Source organism: Urtica dioica, chromosome 4 (genome assembly GCF_054948205.1).
Source record: "Urtica dioica subsp. dioica isolate 48M chromosome 4, U.dioica_male_clone48M_v1_H2, whole genome shotgun sequence".
Lineage (NCBI taxonomy): Eukaryota > Viridiplantae > Streptophyta > Magnoliopsida > Rosales > Urticaceae > Urtica > Urtica dioica.
The window spans coordinates 40,828,413-40,856,362 of record NC_142759.1 but is presented as its reverse complement, the minus strand read 5'-3'; the positions used below and the strand labels follow the sequence as shown (position 1 = coordinate 40,856,362).

General features: G+C 56.4%; 1 protein-coding gene across 1 annotated transcript; it reads right to left on the bottom strand.

Annotated features, from left to right (window-relative positions):
• LOC149401550 (uncharacterized) lies at positions 1–26,320 on the bottom strand. The gene is made up of 4 exons (XM_089610776.1): positions 26,124–26,320; positions 25,791–26,007; positions 25,592–25,613; positions 1–413 (listed from the first exon to the last, which is right to left on the bottom strand). The coding sequence occupies exons 1-4, from the start codon at positions 26,318–26,320 to the stop codon at positions 1–3; spliced, it is 849 nt and encodes a 282-aa protein (XP_089466902.1).
• Between the last annotated feature and the right edge of the window lie 1,630 nt (positions 26,321–27,950).

Below are 27,950 nucleotides of genomic sequence, written 5' to 3'. Positions count from 1 at the left end.
TCAATTCCTCTCGGACAAAGGAACTGGACTGTTGCATGTAATCCGGTTGTGACCAACTTCTCCACATCGCGAACATTTCCTACGAATAGGCTCTTCCCCTTGAGAAGGTATACGTCTCTTCCTCGGTCTACTGACGACACGTGCTCTGTGTGTCGGAGGCTGAATTACAAAATTCGCGACCTTAGTGGGAATAGTCCACATTTGAATATTTCCATGGGGATGGTGGACACCTGCATAACTTGCCCTCCGGTACTTTGCACTATAGTAAGGCGAAATATAGCCCTTAACCGAAAGGTTACGATGTCCACATGCAGTAATACCATGAGCACATATGAAACTGTCAAGTTGAAATTCCCGGTACGAGCATGTTTTTTCGTGTAAATTCACAGTCCACGTGTTCCCATCTCTGTCACCTACCTCAAAATCGAGGAATTATGATGGCCTCACAAAGAAAAGAAGAATAATAAGAGTAAGTCATGTACGTGTAGACATATTGTTGTCGGTCGTTTTCGGGAAACCGGAAATCTAAAAACAATTTGAGACCGGCCGGGCATCGCCGTCCGGATCACCCAACGGGCCTCGGCCGCCTAGGGACATGCGCGCCCGTGCCCTGCCGGCCATGCGCGCGGCGTGCCCTGCCGGCCATGCGCGCCCGCGCCCTGCCGGCCATGCGTGTCCTGCACCCTGCCGGGCATGCGCGCCCCGCGCCCTGCCGGGCATGCGCGCCCCGCTCCTTGCCCTTCTGTGGGCTTCCAAGTGGGTCGGCCCATGGCCTTCCCCACTCCTATAAATACCCCCTCTCACTTGAGGGGGAAGAGACAACTTTCTCTCAAGAGAATTTCCTAGAGGACATTTTCTCTACATTCTCTCCTCCGGCCTGCGCGTTCCCGACGCCGCCGGTCCGTGCGCACCCTGCGCCGCCGGCCGTGCGCGTCTCACGCCCCTGGCTGCGCGCGCCCTCACGCCTCCGGCCCGCGTACGCTGCTCGCGCCCCGACCCTCCGGCCCGCGTGCGCTCCTCGCACCCCGGCCCTCCGACCCGCGTGCGCTCCCCGCGCCCTAGCCCTTCGGCCCGCGTGTGCTCCCCGCGCCCCGGCCCTCCGGCCTGCGTGCGCTTCCCGCGCCCCGGCCCTCCGGCCCGCGTGCGCTCCCCGCGCCCCGGCCCTCCGGCCCGCGTGCGCTCCTCGCGCCCCGGCCCTCTGGCCCGCGTGTGCTCCCCGCGCCCTGGCCCTATGGCTCGAGCGTGTTCCCCGCGCCCCGGCCCTTCGGCCCACGCGCGCTCTCTGGCCCTCATGCGCCCGCGCTCCAGGCCGCCCGGCCCGCGCGCGCGCCCACGCGCGTCTGCGCTCGCGGCCGCCCGACTCCTGCGCGCGCCTGCTACCCCGGCCGAGCGCCCTGCTGCCTCGGCCGACCGCTCCTGCTGCTCCATGCACCCCGCGCCCGGTCAGGCGTCACGCCCCGCGCCCGGCCAGGTATCACGCCCCGCGCGCCCTGCGCCTGTCCGGGCGTCATGCCTCGCGCGCCCTGCTCCCGGCCACCCGGTGGGCCTTGAGGGGCCGGCCCAAGGCCTCTCTCCACAACTATAAATACCCCCCCCCTAGGGGAGGGAAAAAACACAACTTTTATTCCAACAACACTTCTCTTCTCTTGAGAACTCTCTCTCGTGCTCTTGTGACATTCCAAGAGCGCGCGCTCCTCCTCCCTCGGCTCAGAAATACAAGGACCCCCCTCCACGAGAGGGAGCGCGCTCCTTTTCTGCGACCCGAGCTTCAGCAGTCCACACTGCTCTCCAGCTTCTTGGCCATTGAGCTAGAAATCCGAGCTACGAGGCAAGCGACCTCTAAAGTCTTCACTAGAAGCTACGAGCTGGGTCCTACTCTAAAGCCTTGGATTCTCAAGCCTCCGAGCCCAAGATAGCCCTCAACACACAAATTGAACTACGTTCTGACCTGATCCCGACTAAAGGGTACGTAGGCAGCCAACCTTTGGCACGGTCACACCCCCCAAAACACACCTCAGGGTCTGGAGGGTGCAGCTCGGTCTACGAGCTCCCATTTTTGGCCCGGGCGCAGTCACTTGGTCCGGCCTTGGATCGAACCGCCCGAGGTATCTAATCATTGTTCTTATTCGTGCGACAACATTTTGGCGCTAGAAGGAGGGCACTTCCCGACTTACACAGCCCGAAATCCCTTCTACAGCTCGACCTCTTTCTTCTCGACTTGAGAAAGACATGAGTGGTCAACCACCCGTTCGTTCTGAGGGCGTGAACAACCCCGAAAACGCAACCGCGGTGAAGAAATACTTCCTGCGCTCCCGAGCGCAAGGCGACGAAGGGTCTCTCAACGATGAGAGCCACACTCCCTCGCCCCCTCCTCTTCAGGACAGTCAGGACGACCGCATCCTTGAAATGGAGGAGAAAACCCGCCAACTGAAGATAGCCAATGCAAGGTACCACCGCCAACTGGCGGGCAAGGCACCTGCACACGGCACCTCCCATGGGGAATCCGAGGACCTCATGGACGAGGGACATGACTATGACCCCGACTATGAAGGCTTGGAAATTTCAGCGGACATCGAGACTTCTCTCACCAAAGACGGGGAACTCCTTGTTGAGATCGAAGCCGGTCCGTCGAAAACAAAGGCAATACCGATCTCCTCTCAAGAAGAGACCTCCCGACGTTCAGCCCATGACCGACTCGGTCAAAGAGGCAATGTCAGGGAAGGTCCAACAACTCGGCGAGTAAGGCGTGTAGCTCGAAGCTCACGCCCCCATACCACCGGGCCGGATCTTAGAGATCGACTTACCGCCCAACGGAACGACCGTGGCGAAGACCTCCGGGAGAGGCTAAGTGCTCGCAAGGGTCACAACCCTGCGGCCCCAATCAATGGGGACCCTCGCACGGCTCAAGGGTCGAACGAAAGGCGACAGGTGACTCCTCCTGAACAAGGAGTGACCCCCAACACTGGCCTCGACGTCGTCACCATGATTCACAATCTTCGTAATGAGGTACGTGACCTGCGTGAAGGGGGCTTGGCCGGTGATACATACGGGGTCGTAGAAGAACATTCCTCTCCCTTCACCGCCCAAGTCCTTGCTGAAGTATGCACGGGAAACTTCAAACTCCCGAATCTCCCTCTCTACAATGGGAAAGCTGATCCCACGTATCACATCCAACATTACGAAACTTGGATGACGATGCAAGGCGTTTCACCTGGGGCTCTATGCCAAGCTTTTAGTCTTACCCTCACCGGACCCGGTTTTGAGTGGTTTAAGAATTTAAGACCGGGGAGCGTCCAATCACTCAAAGACCTGAAGGACATGTTCCTAGCACGATTTGCTACATCCATGGTCCAAAAGAAGACCAAGATGTACTTATGGTCGACCAGGCAAGAGAATAACGAGTCCTTGAGACAGTATCTCACCCGATTCACCGCAGAATCAAATAAGGTTGACCGCTTTGACGACAGTGACGCAATTACAGCCATCATCGAGGGTTTGCGCACTGGAGACTTCATAAAGTCCATCGTCGGCAGAGTCCCTTCTACGATGGCCGAGTTAATGAACCGAGCCAAAACCTTTATGGGGGTAGAAGATTACCTCGACGGCCGCAGGAGCAGCAACCAAAGCTCCTGCCGTCGGGATGAGTCCGGCAGCGAGCCAAGTAACCCCCGCAAAAGGATGAACAAGGGCGGTCAAGCTACCGATAGCCGACCCCCTATGTCTCAGAAGCCGCGTCTTGCGAGCCATTTTAGAGACTACTCGGGTTACACTCCCTTGAACGCCCCGGTAGAGCAAATCTATGCTGTGGTGCGTGACAAGTTCACCACTCCGGCTCCTATGAAGGGCGGCCCCGCATCTCGCGACCGATCCCGCTATTGTGAGTTTCACCGGGATTACAGTCACACGACCGCTCAATGCTTCCATCTTAGTAAGCAAATTGAGACATTAATCCAAAAGGGAGAGCTCAAAGAGTTTGTCCTTCGCATGGTAGGAGCGGCAGCCCCCGCCAACAACAGGCCACAGCCTGAGAAAGGTGGAGGGGCCAACGCTAACACCGACCGCACAACGGTCGCGGCTACTGCTGATGCGCAACTCCACGTCGTCACCACCATTCTAGGTGGCCTGCAGAACGGGGACTCGGCCCGGCAAAGGAAAAAGCTCCTCAGAGCTGCCTCTCAAGAAGGCCTTGCCGGCAGGTTAACCTCACCTACGAGGAACCTCCGTCCGTACCTCACAAGACGATACAATTCACCAATGAAGAGGCCAAGCGAGTTGTGCACCCGCACAATGACGCTATAGTCCTTAAGGCCCAGGTGGCCAACAACTTGGTAAAAAAGAGTTCTTACTGATAACGGCAGCGCAGCCGATATAATCTTTAAGACCACCCTAGAGCGCATGAAGCTCGGGCGGCTCCGCCCTATCCCGACTCAGACACCTTTGTTTGGCTTCACGGGAGAAAAGGTCATGACTGAAGGAATCATTGATTTGCCAGTCACCTTCGGGACTACCGGAGGTATCGAAGTCGTTCACATGGTCCCTTTTCTTGTGGTTGACCATGAGTCACCCTACAATGTTATCATTGGGCGACCCACGTTGAACAGACTAAGGGCCATCACATCGACATATCACCTACTGGTGAAATTCCCCACCGAGGAGGGGATCGGCGTCATGGCTGATGATCAAACCCAAGCGAGGATATGCTATGTCCAAGGCGTGGATGGCAAGCCCGCTGAAAAAAGGGTTAACACGATCTACCAACTAGAAGACGACTACCCGTGTGATCAGAAAGACGCACGGCAACTCGGGGAGTTGGACCCCCGCGACGATATCGAGAGGTTGAAAGTTGACACCCCCGATGATCTCACTTCGATCGTTCTCGACGAAGCTAAACCTGACCAGGTAGTGAAAATCGGTGCACAACTCCCTCTCGCCATCAAAACTCAACTCGCGTCCTTCCTTCGGGAGTTTAAGGATGTCTTTGCGTGGACACATGCAGACATGCCTGGTATAGACCCCGATGTGATTGTGCACCGGTTAAATGACGACAAAACTATCGCTGAAAAGGTACAAGCTAGACGTGCGTTCAACCCTGAACGGTACCTAGCGATAAACGAGGAAGTCGAAAAGCTTCTCTCCGCCGGTTTCATCCGAGAAGCCAAGTACCCCAAATGGGTGGCCAATGTGGTTATGGTCAAAAAGCCTAACGGGAAGTAGCGCATTTGTATAGATTACAAAGATCTTAACAAAGCCTGCCCAAAAGATTGCTTTCCACTCCCACGCATAGAACAACTGGTCGACGCCACGGCAGGACATGAACTGCTAAGTTTCATGGACGCCTACTCGGGCTATAACCAGATACGAATGCACGATCCCGATCAGATCAAGATGACCTTCGTCACTGATCGCGGCCTCTACTGCTACAAGGTCATGCCTTTCGGCCTTAAAAATGCAGGAGCTACTTACCAGCGACTGGTAAACCGGATCTTCGCCGACCTAATCGGCAAGACCATGGAAGTATACGTGGACGACATGCTCGTTAAAAGCCTACTGGCTACCAATCACGTAGACAACCTGAGGGAGATGTTCTTAATCCTCCGCCGGTACAAAATGAAGCTCAACCCCAACAAGTGCGTGTTTGGGGTCGAATCCGGGAAGTTCCTAGGCTACATAGTTAGCCGTCGAGGTATCGAAGCGAACCCCGAGAAAATCAAGGCACTCCTTGACATGAAGTCCCCGCGACGTGTCAAGGAAGTCCAAAGTCTGACCGGTCGGATTGCCGCCCTCTCACGTTTTGTGGCCAAAGCAACCGACAAGTGTCAACCGTTCTTCAAAGCAATTAAGAAGACGGACGGATTTGAATGGACGGACGAGTGCGAAAAGGCCTTTCAAGAAATGAAGGCCTACTTCGGGACACCTCCGTTCCTCTCCAAGCCAAAAGAAGGCGAGACGCTCTACATCTACCTCACCATCTCCAAACGAGCTGTGAGCGCTGTGCTGATCCATGAAGAAGATAAGGCTCAATGGCCTATCTTCTACATAAGCAGAGCCCTACTTGACGCCGAAACACGTTACATGGAGATAGAGAAACTCTCTCTCGCTCTCCTCATAGCCGCCAAAAAGCTACGCCCCTACTTCCAGGCTCACCCAATCGTTGTCCGAACTGGACACCCAATCGGTAAAGCTCTTCAAAAGGGAACGTCGACTCGCATGGAGATCTGGTCCCAAGAATTGAGCGAGTACGGGATTGAGTTTCACGCGAGACCAGAAATAAAGGCTCAAGCCTTAGCTGATTTCGTAGCAGAATTCTCCTACACTCCCGACATGGGAAGAGCAGAAGACGACTCGACCGACGACTTGTCGGCTCGAAAGAGAAAGGTCGACCCTACGGGTCCCATCTGGGAACTACACGTAGACGGAGCATCTAATGCCCAGGGAGCAGGCGCCGGCGTGATTCTAACGAATCCCGACCGGGAAAAGTTACGCTATGCCCTCCACTACGGATTCCAGGCCTCCAACAATGAGGCCGAGTACGAAGCCCTCATCGTAGGGCTAGAGCTAGCTCAAAAGCTCAACGTACAGAATTTACGAATACACTGTGACTCGCAGTTGATCGTAAATCAGGTTAAAGGCAACTACGTTGCCAAAGAACCTAATATGATCGCCTACTTGGAAAAGACAAATGCCAAGCTAAATGCCTTCTCCTGGTTCGAGATCATCCAGATCCCACGAGAAGAGAACTCCGAGGCTGACGCCCTAGCTCGCCTCGGATCCGGTATCACCGAAGACGGGTTGGGAACTATCCCGATCGAGTCTCTCTCGCGACCATCCGTCTCACGTGATGAGGTTGGAACGATTGAGAGCACCGCTCATCCAACTTGGATGACCCCGCTTACGGACTTCCTGCGAAGAGGGGTACTTCCCGAAGACCGCAGAGAAGCCGAAAGGCTGAAAGCCCTCTCATCCAAATACGTGTTGAGAGGCGAAGCCTTATACAAGCGCGGGTATTCAACCCCGCTGCTCTGATGTCTCAACAGCGTCGCGTCGACCAAGGTCCTCCGCGAAATCCACGAAGGCCTCTGCGGGAACCACGCCGCTGGGAGGTCCCTCGCGCTCAAAGCGCTTCGACAAGGCTATTTCTGGCCAACGATGAAAAAAGACGCCTACGATTGGGCAAGAAAGTGCGACAAGTGTCAACGTTTCTCCAACGTTCCACGACAGCCGCCATCTCCCCTGAGTAGCATCGTTGTTCCACGCCCCTTCGCAAAATGGGGCGTAGACATTATCGGCAAGCTTCCCAAAGCCCCGAGGCAATACGAATACGCCATCGTCGCTATTGACTACTTCACTAAGTGGGTCGAAGCCGAGCCTCTGGTCAGGATCACCGAGGCCAACACTACAAACTTCATCTGGAAGTCCATAATATGCCGCCACGGCATCCCCGCGTCGATCGTGACCGATAACGGCGCGCAGTTCGACAATGCGAGGGTTAGAGAAATCTGCGCCCAATTAGGGATAAGCAAGACATTCTCATCCCCACGACATCCACAGGCTAATGGCCAAGTGGAAGCCGTCAACAAGATGATTAAAAGCAACCTCAAGAAAAAGCTCGAAACCAAAAAAGGCGCCTGGGCTGAGGAACTGCCTTTTATCCTATGGGCCTATCGAACGACCGTTCGAAACGCCACCGGAGAAACACCCTTCTCCCTGGCTTTTGGGATTGAAGCGGTGGTCCCCGTGGAAACGGAAGTCCCCACCTACCGGGTCGACACTTTCGACGAGAAAGAAAATGATGAAGCCATGCGCCTCGAACTGGATCTAATCGATGAGAAAAGATCCGATGCCCTCACCAGACTCGCTGCACAAAAGCGAAAGGTTGAGAAATACTACAACGCCAAAGTCAAAAAGCGGATCTTCGCCGTCGGCAGCCTTGTACTCAGACGCGTGTTCCAGAACACCCAAGTGCAAGGCGCCGGGGTCCTGGGCCCAAATTGGGAAGGACCATATAGAGTTCGACAAGTCATACACGACGGAACCTACTGTTGTCGGTCGTTTTCGGAAAACCCGAGACGCCAAGAAGGCACGTCGCTCAAAGGGCCGATGGTCAGGCCGGAGGTCCTGAAGAGCGGCAAATCTTCAAGCCCTCGCCCAAACTCCTGACTCCTCGAGTCGAGCTTCGCTCCTCGAGTCGAGCCTTGAGTCAATCTCCTCGAGTCGAGCTTCGCTCCTCGAGTCGAGCCTTGAATTGTTCCTCGAGTCGAGCCTCGAGTCATTCTCGAGTCACTCCTCGAGTCAAGTCGCTAGTCGCTCTCGTCGAGTCGAGCCTTGCTCCTCGAATCGAGTCGCTCTCATCAAGAGGAAAGCTTCATATTTCACATGGGAAGAATGACATTCGAAGGCCCGCAAGAACCCGGCCAAGACGAGCCGTCCATCGCGCACACAACGCGCAACGCCGGCCGGCCGTGCAGCAGACGGCGCGCCGCGCAAGACAGGCGCGCGCCGCGCGACCTGCGCCGCGCCCGGTGACCCTCGCGCCGCGCCCGGTGACACGCGCGCCGCGCGTTGTGCGCCGCTCTTTGTGCGGCGCGCACGCCGTGCGCCTCCACTTGATGGCATGCGCGATCCTAGTCCCACATGGACGAAAAAGGGACCTTCTAAGGCTCCCAAACACCTATAAATACCCTCTCTCATTGAGGGGAAAAGCCATCCCAAAATATCCAATAATTCTCTTCATCTCCTATCGACACGCTCGATTTCTCTGCTTCTCTGGATGCCACATTTGGCCTGAAGCAGATTCTCTTCTCTCTCCCTCGTTCTCAGAGGTTCCGAAGCGTTCACGGGGACTTCCCGGACGTCGCTCCCTCTGACCGAACGTTCTCCGGTGCTCAAGCACGCCCCTAGGGTTCTCAACTAGAGTTACCCTTGCGCGTCTAACACGCTAGATGCGTACGCGATCTCCGAAGTTCTGAGACGCTGCCGAGGACTCCTCGCGCCCCGTCTCCTTCGTCGAGCACGCCTCTCCACCAAGGCTCCGCGCCTCATACTGCGTCACACACGCTTGAACTACGTTCTAACCTGATCCCACGCACGGGTACGTAGGTAGCCGACAACCAAGGCACGGTCACTCCTCCTCCTCACCCCCTACCTCTCCCGAGAGGCGGGTTGATCGGAGAGAACCCTAACTCGAGACTATCGAGTTCACACTCTTGGCCCGGGTGCGATCACTTGGTCCGGCCTTGGATCGAACCGCCCGAGGTTTTAAATAGTTGTTCATTTTTGTGCGACAACATTTTGGCGCTAGAAGGAGGGGGCTTCCCGACCTATTCAGCCCGAAATCCCTTCTATTCATCTTCTTCTTTTCTTCTGCAAACTCAACCTTCTCGAACTTGAGAAACGATGAGTAGCCAACCACCCGTACGTTCTGAGGGCGTGAACAACCCCGAAAGCGTTGCTAGGACGAAGAAATACTTCTTGCGCTCCCGAGCGCATGGTGACGAAGAGTCGCTCCTCGAAGAGAGCTCGACCCGCTCACCATCTCCATCTCCTGATAGCAGGGACAACCGCATCACGGAGTTGGAGGAGAGTATCCGCCGACTGAAGGCGAGGAACGCAAGGTACCACAGCCGACTGGCTGCGAAGCAACCTATGCGTGACACCACGACCCCCAACGGGGATCCTGAGAACCTCAACGAGGAAAGCCGCGACCCTGATTATGAGGATACTGGTGAGTCGGAGGATATCGAGACTTCTCTCACGAAGGACGGGGAACTCCCCGCCGTGTTTGAAGCCGGTCCGTCGAATCCCTTACCCCGAGCAGGCGAAGCGCCGACAGCTTCTCAAGAGGGGAATTCCCGACGTTCGGCCCTCGACCGACTAGGTCTGAGGGAGAATGTTGCGGAAAGTCAGGGCGCGCGGAGAGCGCACCGCCGCAAGCAAAGCCGGCGCCTCCGTACGGCCAGCCCTGATCTTAGGGACCACCTCACTGCTCAACGCATTGGGCGTGGCAATGATCTGAGAGAGCGACTAAGCTCTAGACCCAATATCCCGCTGGCAGCCCCAACTAACGGGAACCGCCGCGCAGGACAGGGGTCTAACGAAAGGCTGCAGGTGACTCCTCCCGATCAAGGGGTTACTCCAACGACCGGTCTCGATGTGGTCACTATGATCCACAACCTTCGAAATGAGGTACGAGATCTCCGAGAATACGGAATAGGTGGAAGTGCCTACGGAGTCGTTGAGGAGAACTCATCACCTTTCACTACTCAGATACTGGCTGAGGTTTGTACGGGGAATTTCAAGCTCCCGAACCTCGCTCCCTATGATGGGAAAGCAGATCCTGCTTACCACATCCAGCACTATGAAACCTGGATGACGATGCAGGGTGTTTCTCCTGGTGCCATGTGCCAAGCTTTTAGTTTGACCCTCGCCGGACCCGGCTTTGAGTGGTTCAAAAACTTAAGACCAGGAAGCATCCACTCGTTCAAAGACCTGAAGGACATGTTCCTGGCACGGTTCGCTACGTCTATGGTCCAAAAGAAGACCAAGATGTACCTGTGGTCAATCAGGCAAGAGAGTGGCGAGTCTCTTAGACGATACCTCGCCCGATTCACAGAAGAGTCAAACAAGGTCGACCGCTTTGACGACAGTGACGCAATTGCCGCTATCATAGAAGGCTTGCGCACGAGTGACTTCCTCAAGTCTGTCGTCGGCCGTGTCCCTTCCACCATGGCCGAGTTAATGACTCGAGCTAAGACCTTCATGGGAGTCGAAGATTACCTCGACGGCCGCAAGAGCACTAATCAAAGCTCTCGCCGTCGAGAAGATTCTATCCGCGAGCAGAACGAACCTCGTAAGAGGCGAAACAAGGGGAACCAGGTTTCTAGCAACCAACCCCCTGTACCTCAGAAACCGCGACTTGCGGAAAACTTCAAAGGGTACTCGTCGTTCACGCCGCTGAACACGGCGCCAGAAAGGATCTTGGCTCTGGCACGTGACAAGTTCACGCCCCCGGCTCCAATGAAGAAGGATCCCGCAACTCGCGATCGATCCAGGTATTGTGAGTTCCATCAGGAATATGGTCATTTGACCTCGGAATGCTACAACCTCAAAAGGCAAATCGAGGCTTTGATCCAACGGGATGAGCTGAAGGAGTTCGTGTTGCGCATGATTGGCGTTGCGGGCCCCACCGCGAACAGACAACAGTCTGGTCAAGGAGGTGGAGCAGCCGCTTCTGCCGACCGAACCACGGCTACTGCCAACGCCAACCCGCAACTGCACGTGGTAACCACCATACTGGGAGGTCCACAAGATGGGGATTCGGCCCGACAACGGAAGAAATTCCTTAGGGCCGTGTCTCAGGAAGACGCTGCTATGCACGTCAACTTCACATATGAAGAACCTCCGTCCGTGCCTCACGAGACGATGTATTTCACCAATGAAGAGGCCAAGCGAGTTGTGCATCCGCACAATGACGCGATCGTGCTCAAAGCCCAAGTGGCCAATAACTTGGTGAAGAGGGTTCTCATTGATAACGGCAGCGCTGCCGATATAATTTTCAAGTCCACCCTAGAGCGCATGAAGCTCGGGGGGCTGCGTCCGACTCCGACCCAAACGCCATTGTTTGGGTTCACTGGAGAAAAAGTTATGACCGAGGGCATCATCGACCTGCCGATCACCTTTGGGACCCCTGGAGGAATCGAAGCCGTTCACATGGTCCCATTCCTAGTGGTCGATCAAGAGTCGCCCTACAACTTAATCATCGGGCGACCCACATTGAACCGGCTAAGGGCAATCACTTCCACGTATCACCTACTGGTGAAGTTCCCCACCGAAGGAGGAATTGGCATTATGGCTGGAGACCAATCCCAAGCCAGGATATGCTACGTGCAAGGAGTTGATGGCAAGTCCGCGGGAAAAGCGGTCAACACGATCTTCCAATTGGAAGACGATTACCCATGCAACCCAAGGGATGCAAGGAAGTTCGGAGAACTTGACCCCCGTGACGAAATCGAAAGACTTAAGGTGGAAACCTCTGATGATCTTGTGCCAATCGTCCTGGACGAGTCCAAGCCTGATCAGGTTGTAAAGGTCGGCACCCGACTTCCACTCGCCATCAAAACTCAGCTTACTGCCTTCCTTAGGGAGTTTAAGGATGTTTTTGCGTGGACTCATGCGGACATGCCCGGAATCGATCCCGAGGTAATAGTGCACCGACTGAACGACGACCCAAAAGTCGCCGAAAAAGTGCAGGCTAGACGAACGTTCAACCCAGAACGATACCTGGCCATAAATGAAGAGGTCGAGAAAATCCTCACCGCAAACTTCATTCGAGAGGCCAAGTACCCCAAGTGGGTCGCCAACGTGGTAATGGTAAAAAAGCCCAACGGGAAGTGGCGAATTTGTATAGACTACAAAGATCTTAACAAAGCCTGCCCTAAGGACTGCTTTCCACTCCCGCGCATCGAACAACTGGTGGACGCCACGGCCGGCCATGAACTTCTAAGTTTCATGGACGCCTATTCCGGCTACAACCAAATTCGAATGCACGAGCCCGATCAAATTAAGACGACCTTTGTCACTGATCGAGGTCTCTACTGTTACAAGGTCATGCCTTTCGGCCTTAAGAACGCGGGAGCAACATACCAACGCTTGGTAAATCGGATCTTCGCCGATCAAATCGGCAAGACGATGGAAGTGTACGTGGATGACATGCTCGTTAAAAGCCTACTGGCAACTAATCACGTACGCGACCTTAGGGAGATGTTCACAATCCTCCGCCGATATAAAATGAAGCTCAACCCCAACAAATGCGTATTCGGGGTTGAATCCGGAAAGTTCCTCGGTTATATCGTCAGCCGACGAGGCATAGAGGCGAACCCGGAAAAAATCAAGGCACTCCTTGAAATGAAGTCACCAAGACGAGTCAAAGAAGTGCAAAGCCTGACCGGTCGGATTGCCGCTCTGACACGCTTCGTGTCTAAAGCCACCGACAAGTGTCAACCGTTCTTCAAAGCTCTGAAGAAGACGGACGGCTTTGAGTGGACGGACGAATGCGAAAGTGCCTTCCAAGAAATGAAGGCTTACTTTGGGTCCCCACCATTCCTCTCTAAACCGAAAGAGGGCGAGACGCTGTACGTGTATCTCGCCGTCTCTGAAAGAGCTGTAAGTGCCGTCCTTGTCCGCGAAGAAAACAAGGTCCAATGGCCAATCTACTACGTAAGCAAAGCCTTACTCGACGCGGAAACGCGCTACACCGAGATTGAGAAGCTTTCTCTGGCTCTCGTAACTGCAGCAAAGAAGCTACGACCGTACTTCCAAGCTCACCCAATTGCGGTGCGAACTGAGCATCCAATCGGTAAAGCTCTTCAAAAGGGAACGTCGACTCGCATGGCGATCTGGTCCCAAGAATTGAGCGAGTACGAGATTGAGTTCCACCCAAGAACGGCTATAAAGGGGCAGGCCTTAGCCGACTTCGTGGCAGAATTCTCCTACGCTCCCGATATGAGAAGAGCGGAAACTGACTTGAACGATAACGAGCTAACTCGGAAAAGGAAGGTAGACCCAACGGGTCCCATCTGGGAGTTATACGTAGACGGAGCATCTAATGCTTGGGGGGCTGGCGCCGGAATAATCCTGATTAACCCCGATGGGGAAAAGCTGCGATATGCCCTTCACTACGGCTTCCAAGCCTCCAACAATGAAGCTGAATACGAAGCGCTCATTGTAGGGATAGAGCTGGCACAGAAGCTCGGCTCCCATAACCTCCGAATACACTGCGACTCGCAGTTGATCGTAAACCAGGTTAAAGGAGAATACATCGCCAAGGAGCCCAACATGGTCGCGTACCTGGCTAAGACAAACTCCAAACTCGAGGCCTTCTCTTGGTTCGAGATTCACCAAATCCCGAGAGAACAAAATTCGGAGGCTGACGCGCTTGCTCGCCTCGGGTCTGGCATCGACGAAGACGGATTGGGGACCGTACCCATTGAATCTCTCCCACGACCGTCCGTCTCCCGAGACAAAGTCGGGACCATAGAGGTGGCATCTCAGCCCACTTCGATGGACTCAATTGTCGAGTTTTTGCGAAGAGGGGAACTCCCCGAAGACCGCAAGGAAGCCGATAAACTGAGGGCCTTAGCATCCAAATACACGCTCCGTGAGGGCATACTCTATAAGCGCGGTTACTCGACACCGCTGCTCCGATGCCTCGATAGCGTTGAGTCGACCAAGGTCCTCCGCGAAATCCATGAGGGCATCTGTGGAAACCATGCCGCGGGAATTTCCCTAGCGCTCAAAGCGCTTAAGCAAGGCTATTTCTGGCCTACCATGAAGCGAGATGCTTGCGAATGGGCAAGGCGTTGCGATAAATGCCAGCGCTTCGCGGAAATTCCGCGACAGCCCCCGACCCCGTTAAGCAGCATCGTTGTCTCGCGTCCCTTTGCTAAGTGGGGCGTGGACATCATTGGAAAGCTCCCTAGAGCGCCGAGGCAATACGAGTACGCCATTATCGCCATCGACTACTTCACTAAGTGGGTAGAGGCCGAGCCGCTTGCCAGAATAACTGAAGCAAACACGACAAACTTCATCTGGAAGAACATCATATGTAGGCACGGTATCCCCGCCTCGATTGTGACCGACAACGGGGCACAATTTGACAACGCGCGAGTAAGAGATATCTGCGATCAACTGAAGATCAGCAAGACCTTCTCCTCGCCGCATCATCCTCAGGCCAACGGCCAAGTCGAGGCAGTCAACAAGACTATCAAGAGCAACCTGAAAAAGAAGCTCGAAGACAAGAAAGGCGCCTGGGCCGATGAATTACCATTCGTCCTATGGGCGTATAGGACAACCGCGCGAAACGCCACCGGCGAGACGCCATTTTCCCTTGCATATGGGGTCGAGGCCGTGGTTCCGATTGAAACCGAGATACCCACGTTCCGAGTCGACACGTTCGACGAAGCGAACAACAACGAGGCCATGCGCCTTGGGTTGGACCTGATCGACGAAAAGAGGGCGGAAGCATTCAGACGCCTCGCCGCACAGAAGCGCAAGGTCGAAAGATACTACAACTCCAAGATCAAAAGGCGAACCTTTGCCGTCGGAAGCCTCGTCCTCAGACGAGTGTTCCAGAACACACAAGTCCAAGGCGCTGGCGTCCTAGGCCCGAACTGGGAAGGCCCTTACAGAGTCCGCAAAGTCATTCACGACGGGACATACTACATCGAGCACACGGACGGAACTCCGATTCGCCACGCGTGGAACGCGGAGCACTTGAGGCAGTACTATCAGTAGCTAGCGTCCCCCGCTTTTTATCGCTTTTATTTCCCATTTTCAATAAGGCCTACGAGCCAATGTTTTAGGATTTAAATTCTCTCGCAAGTTTTTTTCGCAAAAGTAATAAAACTCAAGTTTTCCGTTTCAAATTTCGTTTTATGCAAGTTTTCTGGTTATCGAACAATTAATTTATAACCAAAAAACTTGGGGGGGCTAGCTATGGTAAGGAAACTCTCAAAAGAACACGCTCCAACAAAAAACTTAAGACGCCTGCTAGCTATGGTAAGGAAACTCTCAAAAGAACACGCTCCAACAAAAAACTTAAGACGCCTACATGGCGCACGTAAGACGCGTAAAGGCGCAGCCCGTAAGACGCCTACATGGCGCACGTAAGTCGCGTAAAGGCGCAACCCATAAGACGCCTACATGGCGCACGTAAGTCGCGTAAAGGCGCAACCCATAAGACGCCTACATGGCGCACGTAAGACGCGTAAAGGCGCAGCCCGTAAGACGCCTACATGGCGCACGTAAGTCGCGTAAAGGCGCAACCCATAAGACGCCTACATGGCGCACTTAAGATGCCTACATGGCGCACGTAAGTCGCGTAAAGGCGCAGCCCGTAAGACGCCTACATGGCGCACGTAAGTCGCGTAAAGGCGCAACCCATAAGACGCCTACATGGCGCACTTAAGACGCCTACATGGCGCACGTAAGTCGCGTAAAGGCGCAGCCCGTAAGACGCCTACATGGCGCAACCTAAGACGCCTACATGGCGCACGTAAGTCGCGTAAAGGCGCAGCCCGTAAGACGCCTACATGGCGCAACCTAAGACGCCTACATGGCGCACGTAAGTCGCGTAAAGGCGCAACCCATAAGAAGCCTACATGGCGCACTTAAGACGCCTACATGGCGCACGTAAGTTGCGTAAAGGCGCAGCCCGTAAGACGCCTACGTGGCGCAACCTAAGACGCCTACGTGGCGCACGTAAGTCGCGTAAAGGCGCAGCCCGTAAGACGCCTACATGGCGCAACCTAAGATGCCTACATGGCGCACGTAAGTCGCGTAAAGGCGCAACCCATAAGACGCCTACATGGCGCACTTAAGACGCCTACATGGCACACGTAAGTCGCGTAAAGGCGCAGCCCGTAAGACGCCTACATGGCGCAACCTAAGACGCCTACATGGCGCACGTAAGTCGCGTAAAGGCGCAGCCCGTAAGACGCCTACATGGCGCAACCTAAGACGCCTACATGGCGCACGTAAGTCGCGTAAAGGCGCAGCCCGTAAGACGCCTACATGGCGCAACCTAAGACGCCTACATGGCGCACGTAAGTCGCGTAAAGGCGCAGCCCGTAAGACGCCTATATGGCGCAACCTAAGACGCCTACATGGTGCACGTAAGTCGCGTAAAGGCGCAGCCCGTAAGATGCCTACATGGCGCAACCTAAGACGCCTACATGGCGCACGTAAGTCGCGTAAAGGCGCAGCCCGTAAGACGCCTACATGGCGCAGCCCGTAACACGCCTACATGGCGCACCCAAGACGCCTACATGGCTCACGTAAGACGCCTACAAGGCGCAATCCAAGATGCCTACATGGCGCGATTTGAGACGTCCGCGTGGCACAATCCGGCACACGTAAGACACCCACGTAACATGGCTGACTCGCAGTTGAAGATACCTAAAAACGCAAACCATCCAAGTGACTGGTGTGTTTGAAGAAGTATCATGCCGAGGTAAAAGGATGGACAAAATCATTGACACAAACAAGTGACCATCCATGCATGCCATAGAAGATGAATGTGCGAAAACATTCATAAAAATAAATGAATAACTCCACATAAAAGAAAGGGGCAACTGCCTCAAACCCGAGAAAGCATGCGCTAAGACAAGTGCTCTAAAGGGAAATATCCTAGTAAGCAAGCGCTAAGACAAGTGCGCTGAATGGAAAAACCTAAAAAGCACGCGCTAAAACATTTGCGCAGGAAAAATAAAGAAAGAAAACGGTCACTCGACGGGATCGTCGCCCACAGGGTCGGCCCCGTCGAGTGGTGGGAATAGCGAGTCGAAGAAGTCAAAGGTGACCCCCCGAGAAACATTCTCGGCAGCTGTGGCGTCCCGACACTCCGCCGCCGCTGCGTGCCTTGCCTCCTCGACTCCGACATCAAAGTCGTCTTGAAGGTCGGACGCAAGCTGCTCCGCCGCGGCTTTCTCCTCGGTGACCCGAACCACCTCCTCCGCCAAGGAGTCGCGCTTACGCTCCGCACGAACACGGGCAGCCTCACTCGATGTAAGCTGGCCCTGAAGAATGCCAACTTCTTCCGTGCGCGATTCCAACTGACGTCGAAGGTCCCGTGCTTCGCTCCGGAAGACCTCCGTCGACCGAGTCGCCACTTCAAGGGCTTGACGCTCCGTCGTTAGCTCCTCAGCCATCTTCGCCACCGCCGCTCGAGCACGGTCGCACTTGCCGCGGGTAACTCCCAATTCCACGCGAGCCTCCTGAAGCTGCTCGCGGAGACTCGCAAACTCCGCCTTTGAGTGAGAACCTCGCTCGGCGTGGGCCAGCTGAGACTTCGCTTGAGCAAGCTCCTCCTGGGCGCGACTCATCCGCTTGATGAGGTCGTGAAGGATCTTCTCGCCCCGGGTCGCTCGAGCAAGCACCTGAGAAGGCAAAAAGACAGTTTAGCGAAAGACAGATTCATCGCAAACGAGGCAAGGGAAACTCACTCTATGTGCATCGGAAACGCCGTGACGAAAGAACTCTACGTCACTGCTGGCCACAACGCTCTTCCACATCTTCATCGAAGATTGAGCAAGGCCCAGGGAACATTCCCCCCTAACCTCCGCGGCCTCCACGTCGACCATCGAGTTCACGCGCTTAGAGTCCGAAGACGTGTCTGGCAAAGCCGAGGAGGAAGGTCGCTTCAAAGAAGCGCGAGGACCGTTCTCCGCCCGATGATCGGTATCGAGTTTCTCCCGACCATCCCGCGCAGCAATCCGACGACGAACCGCCGCCAACGACTTTGGGTCTCGGGAAGCCTTCGCTAGACGAGCCCGAGCCCTCGCCCTAGCCGAAGAGACTGCAAAAGCGACAAAGTCAAAACCCTAAGCTAAAAAACAAAAGCAAGAAGTACGAAACGTCAACATACCTTGAGGATCGCCGCTCGAGAGAGAGATGATGCGGCACTCGGGGCACCCTCGGTCCACTGAGGAAATGGCGGGAACCACCCAGTGGAAGCCATCAGCTCAGGAGAACGAAATCGTTCGACGGCTTTCCGAGCCTCCGACATTCCCCGGATCTCCTTCACAAAGTCGAGGTCGTCGGCTCCCTCGTTAGCGGGAAACTCGGACAAGGGGCCGAACCGGAGCGGTGCGTCACCAAAAGCCTCCGCCGAGACCCACACCCATGGTCGTCGATTGTACTTCTCTGAATCAATGATCAGCTTAGTATTCCGGCGGTCGCGGGCCACAAAGAAACTGGGTTGCCCGGGCGCAGGGAAAACCGCGATGAGATTGCGAAAATCACTCACGGTCATTACCCGCTCAGTCTGGCAATGCCACTCCATATGGCACATCGCCACTATGCGGTAGAACGCCGGGCTCATCTGACATGCGTGCACCCCCAGACGGGCGAGAAGCTGCTGAACGATGGGTTGAAACGGCAGCCGCAGCCCGCAGTTAAGACTCGCAACTGAAACTGCGGCAAAACCACGACGAGGCCGGAAAGGACGGTCGTCCTTTAAGGGACGGAGAAGCGCCACGGACGACGGAATGGCAAAAGCCTCCCGGAGACCGACGAATGTCCGGTAGGTGAGCGTGCTCGAAGCATCGACCCCCGAACAATCGAAGTCCTCGGGAGCAGCAAGGCCCTCCTCGGGATACCACTCCGTCCTAGCAAGCGACCTCGCCGATACCAACGCCTCCGCGTCGGGGTCCCGGGGCTGAGGACCCCCTGACCCCGCGGAAGGGCTCCTGCCCTCCGGCACAACCACGGCAGCCGCCGTCGGTACCTCGGGACGCTCCGATGCAAGGCCTTCGGCCCCCGGACATGTCTCTGACTCACCTCCGGGATCTTCAGACTCGGGACCAAAGTCGTCCACGCAGTCTATCTCGTCGAGAGCCGACTCTAGTGGAGTCACCACATCCGCGCCCGTAGCATCTCCCGGCACGCCTTGAAAGTCCAAGTCGGACCGCGGCACGTCGAGGCGGACTTTGTCACGAACCCCCTCGCCAACCAAGTTGATCACGAGGCGAGGGGCAGGCTCCCCGGACGCGGGATGATCAAACTCCCCACCTGTAGCGCGCCCAGTTGGCGCGCACTCTTCGAGAGGCTGAGCAGCGGGCACGGTCGCACCCAACTCGCCTTCCTCCAGCCACTGCTCTACTCCGCTTGGATTTTCTTCCACGTGCAGAGGAACTTCCCTTAAACCCGCAAAGAGATCATCCTCTGCGTGTTCAGAACCCTGAAACAAGAGAGCGAAATCAATCTCGGGACTCTCAGCTGAGAAAAGGGAAGGGACACCCATAATGCAAGCGTAAAAAAGAAAACAAGCGTAGAGAAAAGAGAAGAAATAAAGTGAGGAGAGAAGAGAAGGGGGGGTCTATTTATAGACTTCTAGGGGGGTAGGAGTCGAAATCCTACTCCCACAAGGGTCAAATTCGGAGTAGAAACTCCAAAAAGTCGGAGTTCTCCCGCGCGAAGCGAACCAGCCCCGCGCACGGGGCGCGCCGCGCGCCAAGCCCGCGCGCCGCGCGGGTCATGCAGCACAGACCGCGCGCCGCGTCGTCCAGGGCGCGCGCCGCGCGGCCCCCTGAAAAAAAAAAGAAAAAGAAAAAGAAGAAAAAAGAAGAGGAAAAAATTTTCCTCGGGGCCACAAGGCACGGGAAACATTTTCCTCAAACACCCAACTAGAAGAACAAAAAGTTCATCGCTGGGACGCCTCCCGAACGACGAACTTGGGGGGCTAATGTTGTCGGTCGTTTTCGGAAAACCCGAGACGCCAAGAAGGCACGTCGCTCAAAGGGCCGATGGTCAGGCCGGAGGTCCTGAAGAGCGGCAAATCTTCAAGCCCTCGCCCAAACTCCTGACTCCTCGAGTCGAGCTTCGCTCCTCGAGTCGAGCCTTGAGTCAATCTCCTCGAGTCGAGCTTCGCTCCTCGAGTCGAGCCTTGAATTGTTCCTCGAGTCGAGCCTCGAGTCATTCTCGAGTCGAGCCTCGAGTCATTCTCGAGTCACTCCTCGAGTCAAGTCGCTAGTCGCTCTCGTCGAGTCGAGCCTTGCTCCTCGAATCGAGTCGCTCTCATCAAGAGGAAAGCTTCATATTTCACATGGGAAGAATGACATTCGAAGGCCCGCAAGAACCCGGCCAAGACGAGCCATCCATCGCGCACACAACGCGCAACGCCGGCCGGCCGTGCAGCAGACGGCGCGCCGCGCCAGACAGGCGCGCGCCGCGCGCTCCATGCGTCGCGCGACCTGCGCCGCGCGACCTGCGCCGCGCCCGGTGACCCTCGCGCCGCGCCCGGTGACACGCGCGCCGCGCGTTGTGCGCCGCTCTTTGTGCGGCGCGCACGCCGTGCGCCTCCACTTGATGGCATGCGCGATCCTAGTCCCACATGGACGAAAAAGGGACCTTCTAAGGCTCCCAAACACCTATAAATACCCTCTCTCATTGAGGGGAAAAGCCATCCCAAAATATCCAATAATTCTCTTCATCTCCTATCGACACGCTCGATTTCTCTGCTTCTCTGGATGCCACATTTGGCCTGAAGCAGATTCTCTTCTCTCTCCCTCGTTCTCAGAGGTTCCGAACGCTCACGGGGACTTCCCGGACGTCGCTCCCTCTGACCGAATGTTCTCCGGTGCTCAAGCACGCCCCTAGGGTTCTCAACTAGAGTTACCCTTGCGCGTCTAACACGCTAGACGCATACGCGATCTCCGAAGTTCTGAGACGCTGCCGAGGACTCCTCGCGCCCCGTCTCCTTCGTCGAGCACGCCTCTCCACCAAGGCTCCGCGCCTCATACTGCGTCACACACGCTTGAACTACGTTCTGACCTGATCCCACGCACGGGTACGTAGGCAGCCGACAACCAAGGCACGGTCACTCCTCTTCCTCACCCCCTACCTCTCCCGAGAGGCGAGTTGATCGGAGAGAACCCTAACTCGAGACTATCGAGTTCACACTCTTGGCCCGGGTGCGATCACTTGGTCCGGCCTTGGATCGAACCGCCCGAGGTTTTAAATAGTTGTTCATTTTCGTGCGACAACACCTACTACATCGAACACACGGACGGAACTCCAATCCGGCACCCGTGGAACGCCGAGCACTTGAGGCAGTACCACCAGTGACCAAGTCCCCCCACTCATTGCTCTGATTTCCCTTATTCAATAAGGCCTACGTGCCACTGTTCAAGGATGTTCCCTGTTAGCAAAAATTAATAAAAAATGAAGTTTGCGGTTTTTTTTACCCACTTTATTAAAAAGTTTTTAGTCATCACGGCACGACTTGTAAACTAAAAACTTGGGGGGCTAATGGGTCCTGCGACATACGCTCAAGAATTCACGGCCAAAAAAAAAAAAAAACCTTAAGCCCCCCACTCATGGGATACAGAGGCTTAAGAAGCTCGAAACCCGACGGCTCATCGAGCATACGGGTCCGAGAAAAGACGTCGGCCCAGCCCGGCGCAACACATATGCTCGGTCGCTCAACAACACGAGCTCAAAGACGCCGGACCAGCCCGGCGCAACACATATGCTCGGTCGCTCAACAACACGAGCTCAAAGACGCCGGACCAGCCCGGCGCAACACATAAAGTTCGGTCGCTCAACAGCATGAACACTCCTACCCAGGCCTAAGTCCCCCACGGGGATACAGACTTAGGAAGCTCGAAACCCGACGGCCCTTCGTGCATACGGGTTCGGGTAAAACGTCGGCCTTCCCGGCGTGCCATAAGACGCGTAAAGGCGCAGGTGAAAGACGTCTCCCGGGACGCATGTAAGACGCGTAAAGGCGCTGCCTCAAACCCTAAAAAGGCCAAATTTGAGCCAAACAAATGTTCGCTAGCCTCAGGGCACGAACACCAAAGACGCCGGCCTAACCCGGTGCAATAAGGTTTGAGTAAAAGATGTCGGCCTAACCCGACGCACCCGCGTTCGCTTGCTCCAGGGCAAGCGGGCCCAAAAGACGTCGGCCTAACCCGACGCACCCGCGTTCGCTTGCTCCAGGGCAAGCGGGCCCAAAAGACGTCGGCCTAACCCGGCGCAACCCGTGTTCGCTTGCCCCAGGGTGAGCGAACCCAAAAAGACGTTGGCATAACCCGACGCAAAACGCGTTCGCTCGCTCCAGGGCACGAACCAAAAAGACGTCGGCCTAACCTGGCGCACCTACGTTCCGACGCTCCAGGGCGCGAACACTAAAAAGACACCGGCCTAACCCGGCGCACCTACGTTCCGACGCTCCAGGGCGCGAACACTAAAAAGACGCCGGCCTAACCCGGCGCAACTACGTTCCGACGCTCCAGGGCGCGAACGCTAAAAGACGTCGGTTCAGTCGGCGCACCATAAACGCTCGGTCGCTCAAACAGCACGAGCTCCGAAGACGCCGGCTTAACACCGGCGCGATTTACGTTCGCTTGCTCCAGGGCGCGGACTCAAAAGACGCCGGCCCAACCCGGCGCGACATACACGTCCAGTCGCCAATGGCACGGACGCAGAGCCCCTGGGAACTACCCGGTACGACCTCTTCGATCGCCGGAAGGCACGAAGAGGAGTCACTGGGCCACAACCACCTAACTGGGCACAAACGCCCCCTCACCTCGAACATTGAACGACGACGAGTCGTAAAGATAGAGTGAGCGGAGAACAAATCCCAGCTAGGGACGCAAAACCTGCCAAAACTGTTGGTAAGGGTACAAGCCCTTCGGGCCACGTTAGCCCACAAAGAAGGCATATACGAGTAAAATTGCTCGAAAATTGAGATGAGCGTTCAACATGAAAGCAACAAAAATATCTCATAAATAAAAAGACCCACGGCTCTGAATCCAATAAACACATGCTGAATAAAAAGTGCGTGAAAAATAAATAAAATCCTAAGAAAAGGAAAAGAAAGCAAAGCGCTAAACATACGCGCTAAAAAAAAAAAGAAGCCACACGGCTCAAGCAGCACCCTCATCTAGCTGGGGAAACAAAGTGTCGAAGAATTCAAAAGTGAACCCCCGAGCCTCGTTCTCGGTCGCGGTCGCATCTCGACATTCTACCGCTCCCGCACGACGGGCCTCCTCGGTCCTTATGTCGTAGTCATCCTGCAAGTCAGACGCTCTTCGCTCCACTTCAGCAAGCTGGGATGAGAGGCGAGCGTTCTCCTCCGCCAGAGAGTCGCACTCGCGCTCCGCCCGAACACGCGCCGCTTCGCTCGAAGTAAGCTGGCGGTGCGACGTCTCCAAAGCAACGGATCGAGCATCCAGTTGCCTCCGAAGGTCGGTAACCTCAGCGCGAAAAATCTCCGCTGATCGGGTCGCCACCTCACAAGCTCGCCGTTCTTCGGTGAGCTCCCCCGCCATCTTGGCCACAGAAATTTGGGCTCCGTCACGTTGATCCCGTGCGATTTGAAGTTCCACCTTAGTCTCACGCAGTCGGTCCCGAGTTCATCACTTGGGAAAACCTAGACCTCAAACGCCCTTGAGAAATTAAAGTTCACGACTCGTGTCTCACGAGCCATGAACTTGGGGGGCTAATGTTGTCGGTCATTTTCGGGAATTCGGAAATCTAAAAACAATTTGAGACCGGCCGGGCATCGCCGGCCGGATCACCCAACGGGCCCCGGCCACCTTGGGACATGCGCGCCCGTGCCCTGTCGGCCATGTGCGCGGCGTGCCCTACCGGCCATGCGCGTCCGCGCCCTGCCGGCCATGCATGTCCCGCGCCCTGCCGGCCATGCGCGCCCCGCGCCCTGCCGGCCATGCGCGCCCCGCGCCCTGCCGGCCATGCGCGCCCTGCGCCCTGCCGGACATGCGCGCCCGTGCCCTGCCGGCCATGCGCGCGGCGTGCCCCGCCGGCCATGCGCGCCCGAGCCCTGCCGGCCATGCACGCATGCGCCCTGCTGGACATGCGCGCCCCGCACCCTGTCGGACATGCGCGCCCTGCCGGCCATGCGCGCCACGCGCCCTGCCGGCCATGCGCGCCCCGCTCCTTGCCCTTCCGTGGGCTTCCAAGTGGGTCGGCCCATGGCCTTCCCCACTCCTATAAATACCCCCTCTCACTTGAGGGGGAAGAGACAACTTTCTCTAAAGAGAATTTCCTAGAGGACATTTTCTCTACATTCTCTCCTCCGGCCAGCGCGTGCCCGACGCCGCCGGCCCGTGCGCGTCTCATGCCCCTGGCTGTGCGCCCCGGGCCACGCGCGTCCTGCGCGGGTCGGCTGCGCGCGCTCTCACGTCTCTGGCCCGCGTGCGCTGCTCGCGCCCCGGCCCTCTGGCCCGTGTGCGCTCCTCTCGCCCCGGCCCTCCGGCCCGCGTACGGTCCCCGCGCCCCGGCCCTTTGGCCCGCGTGCGCTCCCCGTGCCCCGGCCCTTCGGCCCGCGTGCGTTCCCCGTGCCCCGGCCCTCCGGCCCTGCGCGCCATGTGCCCTCCTGGGCGTTGTGCCTCGCGCGCCCCGCTCCTGGCCACCCGGTGGGCCTCAAGGGGCCGGCCCAAGGCCTCCTCCCAATGCTATAAATACCCCCCCTTATGGGGAGGGAAAGACACGCTCATTCAGCCCCACAACTCCTCATCCAACACTACTCTCACTCGAGAATTCTCTCTTCTCCCGTGCTCTTGGGACATTCCAAGAGCGCGTGCTCCTCCTCCCTCGGCTCAGAAATACAAGGACCCCCCTCCACGAGAGGGAGCGCGCTCCTTTTCTGCGACCCGAGCTTCAGCAGTCCACACTGCTCTCCAGCTTCTTGGCCATTGAGCTAGAACTCCGAGCTACGAGGCAAGCGACCCCTCTAAAGTCTTCACTAGAAGCTACGAGCTGGGTCCTACTCTAAAGCCTTGGATTCTCAAGCCTCCGAGCCCAAGATAGCCCTCAACACACAAATTGAACTATGTTCTGACCTGATCCCGACTAAAGGGTACGTAGGCAGCCAACCTTTGGCATAGTCACACCCCCCAGAACACACCTCAGGGTCTGGAGGGTGCAGCTCGGTCTACGAGCTCCCATTTTTGGCCTGGGTGCGGTCACTTGGTCCGGCCTTGGATCGAACCGCCCGATGTATCTAATCGTTGTTCTTTTTCGTGCGACAACACATATGACTAAAAATGTAGACGTAGATGTCTACAAATACCTGTAACTGTAGACATCAATATCTACAATTGTATACAAATTGTAGACATCAATGTCTACAGTTTTATACAAATTGTAGACATCAATGTCTACAATCACTACCAATTGTAGACATCAATGTCTACAATCACGACAATTATAGATAACTTATGTCCACAGTTAGAACACAGTACGAAATAAATATAATAAGATCAACATACCGGCATTCCACAAGCTGCAGCATAGTTTGTCTGTAGTTTCTTCTGGGCCTCTTTGGTCAGTAACGTTGCTGTTTTTGTTGCCAACTCTCTACGTTCGTGATACCATCCTAGAGTTCTTTTGCGCAACCAGTTGAACAACTTCGAAATAGGAATCTCTCTAGGCTTAACGTTGAACGCATTCAATGACTCCGCGTTCTTGTTCGTCATGATATCGTACCTGTTTTCACAAAAACAAGATCGTGCCCACCTTTGATACCCAACCTCCTTCTCCAGGTATGGACAATGATAATAGACCTACAATACTTCCAACCCCTCCTCCACGGGCTAAGTGACCTGAAGAAGCTAACGAACTGATTATTCGACCCCGTAGTGACAAGGTCAAAGAGAGAACCTGGATTTTTAGTCTCAATCATGTACATCAACTTAGGTATGAACGCGTACGACTCTGCTTCAGTGCCGTAAAGGGACTTTAGAGTTTTTCCTCTCGACCGCCAAACTTCTTTGTAAGACATACGAACTCCATAATCCATTTGCATGTAATTAATTATCTCTTTTGGCTTACACAATCCCAACGTCGGATCTATGCACTAGTATTTCACAACCTCTCCCACTACTTTGGATGGGCGCGGGGTGCGCCGGGCGCGAGACATGGCAGGGCGCGGCGTGCCCGGCAGCGGGTGTGCCCGGCCGAGGCGGTGGGATCGCTCGGCCGAGGCATCAGGAGTGCTCGGCCGGGGCAGCAGGGATGCCCGACCGAGGCAGCAGAGGCGCTCGGCCGGGGCGGCAGGGGCTCCAGGCCGAGGCGGCAGGAGCACCCGGCCGAGGCAGCAGGGGCACTTGGCCGAGGGAGCAGGGGCGCTCGGCCGAGGCGGCAGGAGCACCCGGCCGAGGCAGCAGGGGCGCTCGGCCGGGGCAGCAGGGGCGCCCGGCCGAAGCAGCAGAGGCGCTCGGCCGGGGCGCTGGGGCGTGTGCGGGTCGGGACGCCCAGGGCGCCCAGGAGCGCGCGCGGGCCGGGATGGCCGGGGTGCGGGACCGCGCGCGGGCCGAGATGGCCGGGGCGCAGGGCGCGCGCGGGCCAGGCACACTAGGGCGCGCTAAGGCCCACTGGGCCGGGGGCGCGGGTGCGCGTGGCCCCTGGTGCGCGCACGCCGGCCCTGTTGGGCCGTGGGTGCGTCAGGGCGCTCGGGCCTGGTGGGCCGGGGCCCGTTGGGCTTCCGGCCGGCAAAGCCCGACCGGTCTTGAATTGTTTTTGAATTTCCGGCGTCCCGAAAACGACCGGTAACATTAGCCCCCCAAGTGTACGGCTTACGGGTCGTAAGTCGTGAACTTTAGAAAAAGAAAGGGCGTTGAGGTCATTTTACCTTCGGTCATGCGTGACCGTACGCACGCATGTCCTCTTTTTTTTTATTGGCCGGACCCTGGGGGGGCCTGACCGGGCCGGCTGGGCAGCAAGGCCCGCGCGCGGCCTGGCGCCGGTGGACTGGCGTGCGCGCGAGGCCGGCACGCGGGCCGGGCCTTGGGTCGCGCGCGCAGGGGGGGGGGGAATGAGCAGGGTTTGCTCCTTCCTCTCCTATAAATAGGAGAGCCCCCCTCCCTTTCTGTTCACACCTGGCAGCCTTTGGGTAATTGGAAAATTCCTTTTGAGTTTGAAATTCCCCCTGGGCAGCCGTTTTTTTTTACCCTTTTTTAATGAGGAGTGAGCTTGTTTCCCACGTTGATGATCCCAAGGTTGACTCTTCATGCTCTCTCCCAGATTTTGGGGGGGAGGGGCAAGGGTCCCTTTGAGGAACTCGACGGGATTCCCATCTTTGTCGAGGAAGACTGTGGTGCGGCCGACAAATGGATCGCAGAGTTGGAGACTGACGCCGCGGCGATAGTCGAGCTGGCGGGGCCCGGGAGCGGCCTACCTACCAGGTGCGGCCCCGAAGGGGAGGACGAAGGGTCCAAGGACTCGCGTTCGTCGCGGTTTGTGATCAACCTGGTTTCCCGTGAGGCGTCCTTTGATGCCCCCTCGCTCAAGCAGCGAGGTGAAGCGACGGTGAGTGCCGGGCTTCCCGGGCGTCTGATTTAGATGCCCCGGGTGCCGAGCTTTCGATAATGCCGTCCGAATCTTTCTTGGACGAGATTTATTCCGACGACCCCCTAGGGTCGGGCTCAGAA

Coding starts and splice junctions, on each gene's coding strand:
- LOC149401550 (XM_089610776.1), bottom strand. CDS start 26,320: ATGGATTATGGAGTTCGTATGTCTTACAAAGAAGTTTGGCGGTCGAGA. Junction 26,008..26,123: donor CAGTTCGTTAGCTTCTTCAG/GTCACTTAGCCC, acceptor TTGTGAAAACAG/GTACGATATCATGACGAACA. Junction 414..25,591: donor ATTGATGTCTACAGTTACAG/GTATTTGTAGAC, acceptor ATTTTGAGGTAG/GTGACAGAGATGGGAACACG.